Genomic DNA, 15510 nt, shown 5'->3' with positions numbered 1-15510 from the left:
GGCGGAAAAATCCAGTCTGCCCTTTTCCCTCCCCCGACAGCAGCAACAGCCAGGCGTGGGCGGGAAACTCCAGTCTGCCCTCCACCCCAGCAACAGTAGCCACCAATCCCTAAACCCTGCCCCTTCCCCCAGCAACAGCGACGGCCAATCCCTAACCACCACCCCTCCCCCGTCCAGTACTGCCCACTGACCTTTCTCCGGCAACCAATCAGAACAGGGCATGGCTTCGACCAATCAGCCTTCCCCAGCCCCTATAAAACTGTTGCCTCTCCCTCAATAAAGTTGGACTTGCGTGTTTACCTTGTCTCCGCGGTAGTTCTTCTGCCATGCGCCCTCCAGTCCTGAGAGCCCCCGACAAGGGCCTGGCCTCCCTTGTCCCCAGTTCGTCGCCTGCTTCTCCGGGCGACCCCTTTGTCGCCGGCTTTGCTGGGCGACCCCTTTGTCGCCGGCTTTGCTGGGCGACCCCGTCAGCCGAACCACGCAACCCCTGTGAGACCGACCCCTCGTCTGCTGCCGGACCGACCCCTCGTCCCAAGTGGGACCAACCCCTCGTCCGCAGCCAGACCCCACCTCTACCGACCGAGCAAGCCGTTGCACCTGGGCCCCAAGCGCCCATGTGTTTGGCATGCTGGGGTGATCAGCACCTGAAGGAATTGTTTAAAGGGGGTCTGATGTCTAGGGAAGGTATAAATCACTGGGGTAGCCAACTGTCAACTCACTCTGCAGAGCTTTAGTGAAGGCTGGGAGTTGTTTTATGCTCAACACAAACAAGCACTGCATCCCATCACCCCTACTACCTTACCCCTATCTTTTGGTGAAAAAAGAACTAGGTGGTGCTATGCAATTGAAGAGGAAGAAACGAATGAGTTGCATTAAGTCTTTTTGGTCTTATCATGAGCTGGGTATGGTTCTAGTCACTTCTGTACACCACCTACTAATTGGACCCTAGGATCCCTGTGAATCTGCTTCTGTTGTATTAACCACTGCATGGAGGAGGAAACTGAGGGGTTGGGATTTGAACCCATGCAGTGAACTCCAGACCCTGTGTCCCAAATATTTGCACTATGCTATCTCACCTATCAGCGTACTACTTGTTATTGAATTTATACAAGAAAATAATGAGCTCATAAACACAACTTTACACTATAACATGATGATCTGTAATGTTAAAAAAGAGCCTAGAGCCCTACAAGTTATATAGGTAGTCTGGATTCACAGGCAGCAGGTGACCAATGAAGACGGCTCTCTGAACCATTTCTTCAGGAAAAGTTCTGCATCTGTTTTGGCAATAGGGCTTGGGTGATTCAGTTGACCCTCAATGCACAGATATCTTAAAGTTATTCTTGGAAAATTATGGCCTAAATTCTATAGGTGCAAATATGCATTGCTACTGGCTGCAAATGAAATCACTAATAATGAGACAAAACTGTTGGAGTCTCTAATGCTGAGTAACAAACTAGCCTCAAACAAGCGGCTTAAATGACAACCATTTAGTTACTCTGATCATGCTTTTGTGGCTCAGAAATTTGGGCAGGGCTTAACCAAATGGTTCTTCTGCTTCCTGTGGTATAGATGGAGGACTCTTGACACTGTGCAGGAGGCAGCTGGATTCTTCTGGAGTGTTCTACATGGCTGTCCTCACAAGCCTGGCTCCTTGGTGGGGATGGGGCTGGGGGTGAGCTCAGCTGGGAAGTAAGACCCTAGAGCTGTCCTTCCCAATGGACTCCTGATAGCCGGAGCTGATCTTCTCACCTGCCAGAGGACGGGGCCTGGGCGGCCTTCCCCAGGCCTCCATCTGAAATGCCAAGAGCATCTCCTCCCTTGCCTTACCTGGCCTTGTCTCATCTTGCCTCTCCTTGTCTTGTTGGGTTGCTTTCTGCAGCCCCTCCACTGGCCGGGGACAGCTTCAGAGCACCTGTTCAATCGAGAAGCCAAGGACTTCCACCCCTCTCTGTGGGCCGCCAGCTCTGAACGTGTGCACTGATACCGACCAGGCCGCAGGATCCATATGGGGTAAAGGAAACCTTACTCCCGAGGCTTGCTTTAAATCCCTCACTGCCATTTCAGGCTGCTTCCCAAATAATGTCCATAATCTTTCTTTTTTTTTTTTTTTTAATTATTTTCAAAGCGACTTAGAGTTGGGAAGTGCTCTCACAGTCAACGTCTGCCTTTGGCTTGGCAAGTGGCTCTGAGATGTGTTAGAGCTTTGGCTGAGAGAACCCCAGTGCTCTGGCCCCTGAAGGAGGAGGGGCGAGGGGGTAGGGGCATGAGTAGGAAAGCATGGCATCCCTTAGGGCTGCAGCTCCTCCTGCAGACCCAAGGGGCTGGGGTTGGACTCTTCTCCACCAGGGTTCACCAGCAAACATGTGGAGTAGACAACCGTCCCTGTCTCCGACATCCTCCGGCAAGTTTCCAATGAAGGGCAAGGACAAAGACACTCCTTAAGGAGAAGAACTATTTATATGTGGGTTGGATCTGGCAGGCCACCGGGCACCTCTTAATCATGAACTGCCTCTGAGCATCCACCGTGGCACCTGGAGGAAGGAGAGGTGCAGAAAGCTCCGCTGTGAGGGAACCCCCTGGGCATTTCTCCATGTGCTCTGTCAGCACAGGCATGCCAACTCCCTGCCTCAGCCTGCCTGCCACTCCCCAAGGACTCCTCTGAGGGGGAAGTGCTCCAGGGTGCCCTGGCTGGCTGCTGGCTGGTGTCACCCCCGATTAGTAGAAGTGAAGGAGGGAAGGCTTTGCTGTCCATCCTGAGCTCCCCATTTGATTTTCACTGGCAGACAGGCACCTCTCTGCTCACCTTCTGTGGTTGGTCCAAGTCCAATGCAGAAAACAAAAGCTATAGTAAGTCAGGAAACCACCCTTTCCAGGCCAGCACCCCTGGAGAGCCCACCCTGCTCCAACCTCTGCTCTTAGACCCCGAAGTCCCTCACACTGATCCAGTAAGGCTAGCCAGAACTGTGTGTTCAATGATCTGTTCCCAGCACTGTCAGGAGACTAAATTTAAACTCAGTTTGCTCTCAGAGTTTGTTTTCACTTTGTCAAGTACCATTCTCTCTTTTTGTATTAGGTCCCAAATAATTTTGGGGAAAGCACATGTATTGCTTTGATTCCATCTCTAGGCTCACAAAACAACAGGACAAAGAGCTTTCCAGCAGAACTGGATCAGGAAATCATTTGCATGACACTGAAGCATGACCCATGCTGTGGCTTTGGTAAGCAGCTCCCGGCGCCCTTGGGTGAGGTTCCATCTTTACACCTGGGCAGGGCGGGCACTTGTCCCTTTTGACTTTCTATTCTACCTTCCTGTCCTTCCTCTCCCAGTTTGCCTTCTTCAGGGGTCACTTCTGCTTTTCCTCCCTTTCAGTTTCCCCCAAGATCAATGAGATTTTAAGGTTAAAGTTTGCCTTTCAGCCTCCATAAGCCTTTGGGTGCATATCTTGAGAATCTAAGTGCAAGATTGGCAAAGGCTTTCTTTCCCCCTAATGCCTTTTAACAGCCTTTCTATAGTATAGTTAGCTTCTTAGGGATAGAGAAGAATAACCAATCTTCTCATCTCTTGTTACCACCTTTGAAGATCTTTAAAACCACACAAAAAATGAGAAACTGAGACAAGGTGCTGGGTTGAAAAATCAACTCTTTCTAGTTTCTGATGAGCTCCTGGAGCAGAATTGAGCACACCTGGGTGAGTCGCCTTCCTAGCTTTGGCTGTGCTTGCCCTCATGGTTGCTTATCTAGTTTTCTCCATGTATTGGGGCAGAGGAAAAAGAGCTTCTTGAGAATTAGACACGTGTGTGCAAATATCAGCTATGGCACTTACTGGCTGATGACCCAACATCTCCGAGCTACCAAATTATTACATATCCTCTTAACAAGAAACACTGTCTTGGATTATAGTTTTGTCATGAATGAAGGAGAAGATGTGAGCACAGTGAACTCTGGAATCTTCATCTCTTCTATTATACCTGGTGAACTAGCAGAAAGAGCTGGAAAGATGAAACCAGGTATATCTGCTTCGTACACAGCCAGGGATGCTGCTTTAAGGAACTGCCCTTTCTTATTGAGATGCCTTCTTCTTCCAGGAGGGCAGATAGTGGCCTTGAATCACATCGGCCTGGAGGGCTTCGCATTCAACATAGCTGTTAGAATGGTCCAGAACTCTCCGGGCAACCTAGAATTAATGGTTTCTCAGCCGAAAGGTACATCTGAGCCAGGTTAGGGAGGCAGAAGGGCCACCTCGATATCTAGGAACACATGATCGCCATGGGCACTGGGTCTCTGTGTCCCTGGGGGGTCTTCTGCATTGCTGTCCTTGCAGTAGTTAGTGGCTTGCAAAGAAGCAATGCAGGGGGCACAAATCAATACACTTGGCTTCTGCCTTGGCTTGTTCTGTTGAAAGGGTATGGTGTACCCAGTTCACAGCTGGGCCCACCCATTGGTTGTTTTCTTTTCCTGCCCACTTTTCCATGCATGTCAGGGAGGACATCCTTATTGTACCTGAAGTCCTTCTTGGAAGTGGCTGCACCAGGATGTCTTCCTAGGAGGGGCTTAGGCAGGGCAAAGAGGCCTGGGAAGCTGTTCTGAAGTTGAATTCACATAGCATGCAGGCTCTTCTTTTTTGGTGCCCCTGTTACAGATCAGCCAGACATTTTATAGATCAACCAAAAGAGTGAATTTTTTAAAAAGATGCTTTTATTCATCCTTTAGATAAGAATGAGAAAGCAACAATTGTTTGTAATGAATAATAATATTATTATGTTTATTTGGGGCAGTTTTTCAGGGATTGATGGAGATAATGGGGGAGGTTAATGCCCCCACCCCCAATTGCCTGGGACCACCACTGCTATTTGGTTGAACAGTTCTAGAATTTAAGTGCAGGCTGCCTGCAAATTCAGGCACATGGATTTCTCCCTCCCACTCCAGGGATGTGGCATTGCACAAATTCCTCTTATGTGCAGGAAAGCCTCATGTCACATCATCCACCCTTGTCTAGAGTCCACACACAGGCACCCCATTTTGCCTTGCCCCCCAGGAACCATGCATGCTCTTGTGCTCTCACAGACATGCAGCCCCCTGATGGCATTCCCAGGTGTCTGGCTGTCGTGGCCTGGAAGCTATGGGAGGGTGTCAGGAGGCTGTCCTGGGTCCCAGCAGTGGCCTCTCACCCAGGGGCCTGAGCCTGCCCTGGGACTTCTGCAAACACCAACCTTCCTTTTATGGTCTCTGTTAGGTTTCCCAACATGATTACTGTTCTTCCCGCAATATTGTCTCCCTCCCAGTATTTCCCATGAAAGTGGGACCAAGAGGCGCAGCCAAATGATCCAATTTGTTGTCAGGAAATAGAATGCAGCTGATGTTTCTCAATTCAGAGTAGTTCAAGGATGGCCTGTTGTGATGGGGGTTGTCAAAAACCAGTACCCAAAGTCTGTGATCCTCAAGCCACTAGTTTCAGAAGAATTTTGGACAATGGGTTCCCCATGATGGCTAGGAATTACATGTCTTTTCTCTGGGGGACCTCAGCCACCTGTTGGCATCCTTCCTTCATCAGAGTTTGAGTTCCTTCCACAGCCATGACCTGCATTCCCGTAGCCACAGGAAGGCATTTCCACGGTGATGCTGGCTGGATCTATGGGCACAGATGGACCACCAGGACATTTTTTGCTGTTGGGGCAGCCAGTCTTGTGGGAAGTCAGGGCCAGACTGATAACATTCCTATCAGGAGCAGCCACCAAGGTCTATGGTAAAGTGAGTTTTAATCACCTGCAAAAGGTCTCCTAGCTTGTCTTACTTTTAGTCAGGGCACCAATTGCAAAGTTGGCTTTTCAACCCATCACAAGTCCCCCACAGTCTCTTGGGAGGTTGTGGAAGAAAAGGCCCAGTGCTTACCATATTGCTAGGGACAAGGACAAGAGGACATTTGAAGGAAACGGCCAGGAATACAGCATTAGACAATGGTGGCTCCACAGCTCCTTACTGAATACCTTTAGATTGGAATAACTCCTAATCAAATCCATTCAACATGTGAGCGTGGGCACATCTCTCAGGGCTAATGAGTCTGTTTTGAATATAGTAAATCTACTTGTGTGTTTGTATGTCCCACTCTAAAGAAATCTACTATTCCTTCTTCCCACATACATATATTGAGCACCTAATATTAACAGTGAATACATTTATTGAGGCTCTACAATGGACTAAGCACTCTATCATCTATCTACCCATCCATCCATCCATCTATCATCTATATATCTATCATCTATCAATATCCCTATCTCTCTCTGTCATTCATCTATACATCCATTTATCATTCTATCATCCATCCATCCATATGTACATATATTTATTATCTATCTATCCATCCCTCATCTATGTATCCATTTATCATTCTACCTATCCATTCACCCTTTCATTTATCATTCTATTATCTACCTATCATCCATCCATACACCCACTTATCATTCTACCATATATACATACATAATTCTATCATCTATTATCTATCCATCCATCATCTGTATATCTATCATCTTTCTATATCCCTCTCTCTCATCCATCTGTACATCCATCCATCCATCCATCCATACTTCCATCCATCCACACATACATACCTTTATCATTCTATCTATCTATGTATCTATCTATGTATCTATCTATCTATGTATCTATCTATGTATCTATGTATCTATCTATCTATCTATCTATCTATCTATCTATCTATCTATCTATCTATCTATCTATCTATCTATCTATCTATCATCTATCTACCGTCTCCCTAATCCTTACCAAAACCCAACAGGTAGTTGCTATATTACTTCTATTTAGTGTAAGGAAATTGAGGTCACCATTCTTAAATGCCTTGCTCAAGGATTCACTTTTTAATTCATGACTTCATGTTCTTTCCTCTGTTCTTTGCCAGGTCAAGGGTTAGATGTGGGGTACACAGGGATCAGTCACCCAGGCTGTATCCTAGTTTGGTTATTACCAAGTACCCCAGAAAGAGCCCTACAGGTTGGAGATGCTGCTGAGTGCTCAAAATCCAGAGAGGCTGGATTTAAGAGCACTGCCACGTACTGCCTGCGGGGACTTAGGCCAGTGACTTAATCCTTTTGGCTTTGTTTTCTCAAGTTTGAATTGGGATAACACCTTCCTCATGGGACTATGAGAAGATGGGAAGGCATATAGATCTAGGATTTGTACCTGGCAGGAGCTTAATAAGGAGGAGTTGATGTTCTCTCCTCTGATCTGGTGTTTTCATAGTCGGGTTACTTAAGCGCCATTTAGGTTTCGAAATCACATTTCATATCTTCCTTCCCTCTTTTCTTAAAGCACCATCCTTCCCTAGATGCTAAGCTTACATCCTTCCCTGGAGCTCTGAAAGTCCCTCTGTCACTGGAAGAAAGTGCTGTGCTCCACGTAGAGCTGCCCACGTTTCCCAGCTGCTGACTTCTTCTTGGCTTGTTTTTTTTTTTTTTAAGATTTATTTATTTATTTAATTCCCCCCCTCCCCCGGTTGTCTGTTCTCTGTGTCTATTTGCTGCCATCTTGTTTCTTTGTCCGCTTCTGTTGTCATCAGCAGCACGGGAAGTGTGGGCGGCGCCATTCCTCAGCAGGCTGCACTTTCTTTCGCACTGGGCGGCTTTCCTTACGGGGCGCACTCCTTGCACATGGGGCTCCCCTACACAGGGACTCCTTATGCGCATCAGCACTGCGCATCGGCCAGCTCCACATAGGTCAAGGAGGCCCAGGGTTTGAACCGCGGACCTCCCATGTGGTAGACGGATGCCCTAACCCTGGGCTAAGTCCATTTGCCTTGGCTTGTTTTTATAGGTGTCTGTGAGCACACCCCAAACAAGGAAATGAATAGCGGCACAGCCAATGCTGGGATCTTCATCATGGACAGCCTGGGTGACGGGAATCAGGGATGTTTTCTTTCACACACACAAGATCAGGAGAGAAATATTGAAGAAGTAGAAAAGGCTCAGGCTCAGAGCTCAGTGCCCAGACCGGTGCCTCCACTTTCCCCTCTGCCAGTAAAGGTACTCCTTTCCTCTGCTCACTTCCTAGAATTTGGAGGAGAGAGAACAGGTGGTGGGGCCTAACAGCACTGCCTTTGAAGTCCTCCTTTTCTCTTTATTTGCCATGTCAGGTGGATAGGAGTTTAATGTCTCAGTTTTCTAATCTGTAGAATGGAAATAAATTTCTGCCTTGCTTGGTTTTGAGAAGAGTATAAAGGGGAGTAAGCTCTTAGTCAGTACCTGGGCCACAGGGCACAGTGTTTGAGCCTTCAGTACCCATAGTTGCTCATTATAATTATTCCTGGCAATGACAACATGAAGAGATTGATATCTGCAAAGGGCAATGAATAGACAATCAGGCAGCTCCTATTCTTGGCCTCTGATTCATCCCGAAGCTGGAAACTCAAGGGCTTTGCTCTGCGCAGCCCCCATCAGGGAGGAAGATCCTAAAGCCCATCTTTGGTGTACCAGTCATCTGTGTGCCTCCATCCTGCCTCCGCCGTCCTCTAGCAGTGTCACTTCAGATGCTGGGTGGGGTAGTCTCCCTGTGTTCTACCAGACCCCTCTCCGGCCTCTGCCTACTGCTTTGGACCCTGTGAAGCTGGTGTTTTTGGACTATCAGCAGCCTGCCTTGCCCTCTGTTTTCTGGTAGCCCCCGCTCAGGGGAAGATCCAACAGAAGCCTGGAGGTTGAGGAAGAGTGAGGACAGCTTTTCACTCTACCTCTGCATGACCACCACGAGCTGGCTGTGTTCCTTTGAATACCACAGTGCCCATCAGGCAGTCTTCGCCATGTAACTCCTCTCTCTAGGTTCCATCAACTGCTCCCCCTTTTGGCCCTTCAGGCCTAGGGGTAGTAAAGGCTCCCATTATTTCTAGCTGCACAGCACCTAACCTGTTCCTTATCAGTTTCTCTAAATGCTGCCAATGCCTTTGAAAACAGGCCTTTCACTAAACTCTCTTCCATGACCCAAGTTGAGCCTATGCACCTTCTAGCTCTTTCTGGGACCCTGATGGAAACAGGCAAGTCATTCCACTTCTCAGAGCCTCATGCTCCACTTTTGCTATCATTATCTGCTATGATGGAGGGCTTCATGAAAATCCCTGCCTCTTTGGCCATGGAGCTCACCCAGACAGGGCCTCCTATGAAGAACCGGATGCAGGGGGTCTGCAAGAGAAGATGGGCAGCTGATGTGCACTGAGCGCTTAACTATGTGCCAGGCAGCATCCTAAATACTTTCAGGTACCATCTCATGGAGTCTTTAAGGCAACCCTAGAAGATAGTTACAATTAAAAACTCTTTTAAGAGATGCGGTACCTAAGGCACAGAGAGAAGGAGGAGCACACCCAATGGCCCACGGAGGGTATGCACCCACACTGGGATTCAAATCAAAGGAGTCTGACTCCACAGGCAAAAGCTTAACCACCGGGCCACACATCAGAGGCTCCCTTGGCCAGAAGCGGGGCTTCAGACTGGTGTTCTCCGAGCCTGGTTTTCTCTGGACCCTGCTTTCTGGCAGGATGCTGAGGGTCACCACAGCCATGACTCTCATGACCCAGCCTGGAGAACGGCCAGGGCCCAGGATCCCTGGGCCACCGGGCAGCTTCACTGCCAGGAAGCTCCTGGGGCACGTTGGGTGTCAACTCTCAGAGGCTGTTTCACTCTTTGATTTTTAAAATTGAGACCAAATACCATGGGGTGTGTGTGTGGGGTGGTCTGGGAAGGCTAGGGTTTTGTCTGTGACTATACCAGTCTCTTTGGAAAGTCTTCTTTTTGATAGATCATTATTCCATTTACTCCAGCTTGTTTATTTTCTGTGTCCAGGTTACATTTTCCAATGTAGCAACTAGGACACAGCCTAGGAGAGGGGACAGAATGGACAAGAGCCTGGAGTGCCCTTGGGCCCAGCTGCTGGACGTGGGCTGTGTGGCCAGTGGGACATCCACAGCAGCCTGGGTGTTCCCTCCTAGCCCTGTGTGACTCTGGCTTGGTTTCCCGCTGTTGCTTGCTGAGACCCCCCCAGTTCTGTGAGCGCTCCTATCGCCTGAACGTGGGTTCACCTTTTGGTTCTTCCACTGCCTGGCTACGTGTTCTTACATTTCTGAGCCTCCAGATGATAACATGCACTTTATCTCATGCACTTTATCACAACTGCACTTAGCATCACAACTTTTTGGGGTTAATTGGGAATCTGTTTGTTAAAAGTCTGTCCCACAGTAAATGGTAAGTTCAATAAGGGCAGGAATCATGTCTCACTTATCACTGCCATATTCCCAGCGACTTGCACAATGCCTGGCACATAATTAGTGCTCAATAAATGTTGTTGAATGATTGGATGAATGAGAGAACAGATCTAACATGGTTATTGTCATAGCACCAAGCAAAATGCTTGGTACAGAATAGAAAATTTTTCTCTTCTCACCTTCCCTGGAGCAGCCATCCATCCTAGCCATGATTGCTAGGAATTAGTGAAGCTCTTCCTGAAGTTTCCTTCCACCTGAGAAGCTTTTGTCTGTCTGGTATCTGGTATGCCATTGCTTGTCCGTGTATCCTGTGTGAAGTTACCAGGATGTCTCTGGAACACGTCAGTTTAACATAGAAGCTCACATCATGAGTGGAGACTTGAGGGAACCCACCTTTATTGAGCCCCTGCTGTGTGCTGCACGTCATTCACAGCCACACTAAGTTAGGAGGGAGCTCTCTCGTTCCATTTTTGTGGACTGTGAAAAACTGAGTCTGAAGAGACCAAAATACCATCCCAGGCCATACAGGGAGGAGCTAATAAAGCTGGAAATGAAGCTCTTGTTCTTTCTGTCAGCAGCTGGGAGCTAAGTGGTGCCATTGCTTATAGATGGGGTGAGTGCCTTCATGTTTTCTTTTTATTCTTTTGGTTTGGTGCAGAGTGCTGGTTCTTCTCATCCACTATCCCCTTCAGAAACCAATGCTGGTGAAATCTACTTTGTGGAACTGGTGAAAGAAGATGGGACTCTTGGATTCAGTGTGACTGTAAGAGTTGTTAGGAGAGCATGGAAAGCCAATGTTGAAATGATGGCCATTTGGCGGGCATCCATGCATATGGCAACCTTTGATAATGTACTCATGGTGCACAAGCATGTACACCACCACTAGGGAGGTGGATGAACTAAGAAATCAGCAGGAGCCTGCAGTGGAGGATGGAGGTCAAAGGCAAACTGGGAGATGCAGGTCACCCTTGGTTTGCAGGTGCTAAGGAGCACCAGCAAGCAGAGGAGGAAATATGAGTGGAATTGAGGGATGTATCCTGACTTTGAGGTTAAGGTGGTTGGCAAGGAGAAGGCAAGGATGGTATGACTGCAGGGGCAAAAGCCAAAGGTGAGTGGGGTCATCCACAATCATCCAGAACAGGATCAGGGTGGAGTCTTGGTTCCCCCCCAGCTACAAGGGCCAGCTACAAGTCGCATTGGTGAGGCCTTGGCCAGGACAGGCACTTTGTTTTTGGTTTCTGGGCTTTATCTGGCAGACCCTTGAGGAGAGTTTGGGGCATGGTAGCCACAAAGGGTGGTGGGAACTCAGAGGTAGGAAGCTTTTGCCCTTGTTACAGACATTGGAATGGGTCTGGATTCCAGGAACTTTGTTGTTAGATTTAATTACTGATTGGAAACAGGATAGAATTTTCCATCAGGAAGGGAATGCTATGGCTAGTGAAAATTTCCAAAAGAAGCCCAAGAGCTAGGTGAATGGAGGACATTCTTTGCTTTCCTACCAGATAATGCTGTGTGCCTAGAGCAAGGATACCTGAATTGTTGGATCATCATCCAGCCATAAATTTGATGTCAGTGGAAGATTTTACATGTGCATATAAGAAACCAAGAAATAATGTGCATGTGTCCACATTGAGTGAATGGACTGGTAAAGAGTATAGACAATTTATCCTTGCCTTTGGGTAACAGTCCTATCAGACACCAAAATATGGTTATTTCTCCTTTGAGAAACTTGCTAAATGTTGGTATAGTCACAATTAATAAATATGCTGATAAGAGGTAGGCTACTTCCTTTGGCTAGCAAAACACTTTCAATTTCTTTGGGGAAATTTAATTTCAAAAATAATTATTGAAATGTCACATTCTAATCCAAATGACCATTAAACAAATGGAAAACCACAGAAATACAAATTAAATTAGAATAAAGCTTCCAACCTTATTTCTACCAGATTGGCAAAATTTTGCTGGTGGGATGCAGAGAGCAGGTATTCTCATACAAAGCCAGTGGAAAAGTGAATAATTATTTTAACATTCACATTGGGATGCAATCTAGAACATCTGTTACAATTAACAGTGAACGTATTTATTAATATGTATCAATAAAATTGGTTTTAAAAAGTGAGAACAGCTTTCCACCCAGAAATACTACTCCTGGGAATCTATTTCATGGAAATAAGAGTCCTAGTAAGTAGTGCTGTATGTGAGAGAGGAGGAGGTGGAGAAGAAGGAGAAGGAAGAGGAGATGGAGGAGGAGGAGGTAAGAGGAGGAGGAGAAGGAGGGGGAGGGGGAGGAGGAGGAGATGGAGAAGAAGAAGGAGAAAGAAATTCTTTGAGAATAGTATGATTCCATTGTAAATATCTTTATATGTGTGTTTACCTGCATAAAGTAAATTGGAAAGAAAAAGATAGAATTAGGTCTTTATCTGCTAAACTCTAGAGAAATGGTCACCATCTCCTGTCAAGTAAAAAAAAATGAGCTGCAGCATGCTATGTAGAGATTAACTCTATTTTTGTACATACAAACTATCCACCAACATGAGAGGGGCCAGGCTCCAGCCGCCAGGCAGTAGCCACAGTCAGCCACATTGGTTTCTACCCACGGAGAGATGTGCTGTGCATCAGATGCAATTCCAATTCCCGAGAGCCTTCCCTGCACCCAGCTTGGGTTCTGGGGATACGGCAAAGCTCCTGCACGTGGAATGCATTCTTGAGAGCTCCTACCCTTCTTGCTCCATGGGTGCTGTAGTCTAAACTAACAGGAAAACATATGACAGTGTCCAAAGGCGGTAAGGTACTGGGATAGAGTGGTAGGCGGGTGGGGCTGCCTTCATCAGGGAGCTCGGGCAGGGCCTCCCCCAGGGCAGCCGGCAGGGTGGTGAGCTGCGAGATTCAGCTTTCCAGGGTGGCACGACCACGCGTGTGCTCTATGGAGGCATCTAGGTGAAGTCCATCATTCCTGGAGGGCCCACCGCCAGGGAAGGGTGGATCCTGCAGGGTAAGAGATGGCGCTTAGTGCGGAATTTGCATCCTGCAGCCAACAGCCTCAGCAGGCAGACTTTAGACCCTGGCCTCGCCCACTTCCGCTCTGTGAAACCTCGTGCCAGCAGAGTGCCCCTCCTGGTTTTGGTTCCATCACCTGCAAAGGAAGTAAGTTAACCTGCCCTGCCCAAGATAGGTCTACTGTGGGCATTGGATGCTCTATATCGGCAAGTGATGTAAAGCAAGCTATGTGCTTCCCTTGCATTGTGACTCACTTTCATAGCTGAGGAGGATCTTGCCAGCTTTTTCTCGGCCCTATCTCGTGGCCCATGGCTCTAAAGGAAGGGGCTAATTTTCTCTTATTCTCCAAAACTGTCAGAATTGAGTCAGAAAGGGCACTTAGAATCTTCCTTATCTTCATGTCCCCTAGAATTCCAGTGTCCTCCATCTCAATGGCAACTCCCTAAACTTTTTTGAAATAAAGCACATCGTGGAGCTATAAAAATTACCCCTGAGAGGCTTGACAAAACCATTTCTCAGGGAAATGGGGGCGAGGATGAGGGTGAGCCCATCTGTTTTAACCATTTTGTGAGCCAGTGATGGAAAGATTTTTCTATCGCTGACTGATTACATGCTTTGTTTTTTTTTTGTTGTTTTTTTTTTTAAAGATTTATTTATTTAATTTCCCCCCTTCCCCTGGTTGTCTGTTCTTGGTGTCTATTTGCTGCATCTTGTTTCTTTGTCCACTTCTGTTGTCGTCAGTGGCACGGGAAGTGTGGGCGGCGCCATTCCTGGGCAGGCTGCTCTTTCTTTTCGCGCTGGGCAGCTTTCCTCACGGGTGCACTCCTTGCACGTGGGGCTCCCCCACGCTGGGGACACCCTTGTGTGGCACGACACTCCTTGCGGGCATCAGCGCTGCGCATGGCCAGCTCCACACGGGTCAAGGAGGCCCGGGGTTTGAACCGCGGACCTCCCATATGGTAGACGGACGCCCTAACCACTGGGCCAAAGTCCGTTTCCCTACATGCTTTGGAAGGATAGACTGAAAGGATCTGCCCGGCGTTCAGAGTGGGGTGCAGCTCCTGGCCAAGGCAGGGATCCCCTGATTCTGCAGGGACACCGCATAGCTCTGCCTTCCCCTCCCCTCCTTGAGGTCCTGGGCAGGGTGCTGGGGCAGGGGTGTGGAAGAAGAGGCCTTCCTGCCAAAGCACTGGGATGTGAGGGCAACATCTGTCCCTCCCCCAGGTGACCGGCTCCTCTAGGTGGATGGAACGAGCATGTGCGGCCTCACCCACAGGCAGGCTGTCCCGGGCCCCAAGGGTTCAGGGCAGGTAAGGGCGCCTTGTCCGGAGGCTTTCCTTCCTTCCAGAGCTTTCCTGGATGGCATCAGGAACTGCAGGGGCCTCTGAGTGGGAGGGAGGGAGGCAGGAAAGAAAACAAAATTTCTTCTCCTTCTCTCTTTTTTTCTTTTTTGTTCTTCCACTTATCACGGTTTTTCTATGGGGATGTGAAACCAGGAGGAAACAGACAGCTATTTCCAAGCAGAAAATCTCAGCCCCTACAAATAGCCTTGAAAAAGTTCCTTGTTGCTTGCCTAGATTCCAGGACCAGACAGCAGGATGGAACGGGTGGGGTGCGATGGCTTCTCCAGCTTGTCTCCGGGTGCTGCTTGCTCATGCTCTCATCCCCAGTCCTCTGCCCTCCTCGCCTTCGCACATGGTGAAAGCCCCTGCCCAGAGCATGCCCATCTCCATCCCCTTGTATTTTTGCCCACCAGGGCCTTTGAGTCACAATGAGGTGGGAATTCAGGACACCCAGGGCAGGAGACTCACACAGCGGTCCTCCTGATTCCTCCTGACTCCAGGCAGGGTACAGGCACAACCTAGAAGAGACTTTATTTTGTTGGGTCCTCTGCCTAAAGGTGGGCTCTGTAACCACCCAGTGTCCAAGCCTCAGAGCCGGCATTGCCTTCTCTGTCACTGGGAAGGCAGCAGAGACTGAAGGTCCACCAGGGCCCCTTCCAGCCAACTGCAGGGCATGGTTCTGGTCCCTTTGGCTTCCTCTCCCAAAGCAGGCTGCTGATTTATGGTGAAGTTACTTACCCTGGCAACTTAGTCTGACATATCTTGAGAAGCGATTTATTAGGACCCTCTGTTCTTACGAGAAGAAGAAATGATGACATGGCTAGCACCAGGAGGGCCATCACCTTCCATCTCCCCCCTCCCTGCTACCGTCACTTGGCTAACAGCGTCAGCCTTCACGTCAGGTGTTAT

At 48.3% G+C, this 15510-nt stretch overlaps 1 protein-coding gene across 1 annotated transcript in view; it reads left to right on the top strand.

Moving 5' to 3' along the window:
* Window positions 1–15510, top strand: part of LOC131278957 (FERM and PDZ domain-containing protein 2-like) — a 39582-nt gene that overhangs the window by 1068 nt on the left and 23004 nt on the right. The window contains 8 exon segments of the mRNA XM_071215583.1: window positions 1883–2013; window positions 3129–3225; window positions 3904–4010; window positions 4089–4205; window positions 7831–8039; window positions 10920–11024; window positions 13160–13253; window positions 14483–14568. Of these exon segments, the coding sequence (XP_071071684.1) occupies window positions 1883–2013; window positions 3129–3225; window positions 3904–4010; window positions 4089–4205; window positions 7831–8039; window positions 10920–11024; window positions 13160–13253; window positions 14483–14568 (946 nt within the window).

The sequence above is a fragment of the Dasypus novemcinctus genome, chromosome 6 (genome assembly GCF_030445035.2).
Source record: "Dasypus novemcinctus isolate mDasNov1 chromosome 6, mDasNov1.1.hap2, whole genome shotgun sequence".
Lineage (NCBI taxonomy): Eukaryota > Metazoa > Chordata > Mammalia > Cingulata > Dasypodidae > Dasypus > Dasypus novemcinctus.
Note: the sequence above shows the minus strand (reverse complement) of the source record. Positions and strands in the feature narration are given on the sequence as shown.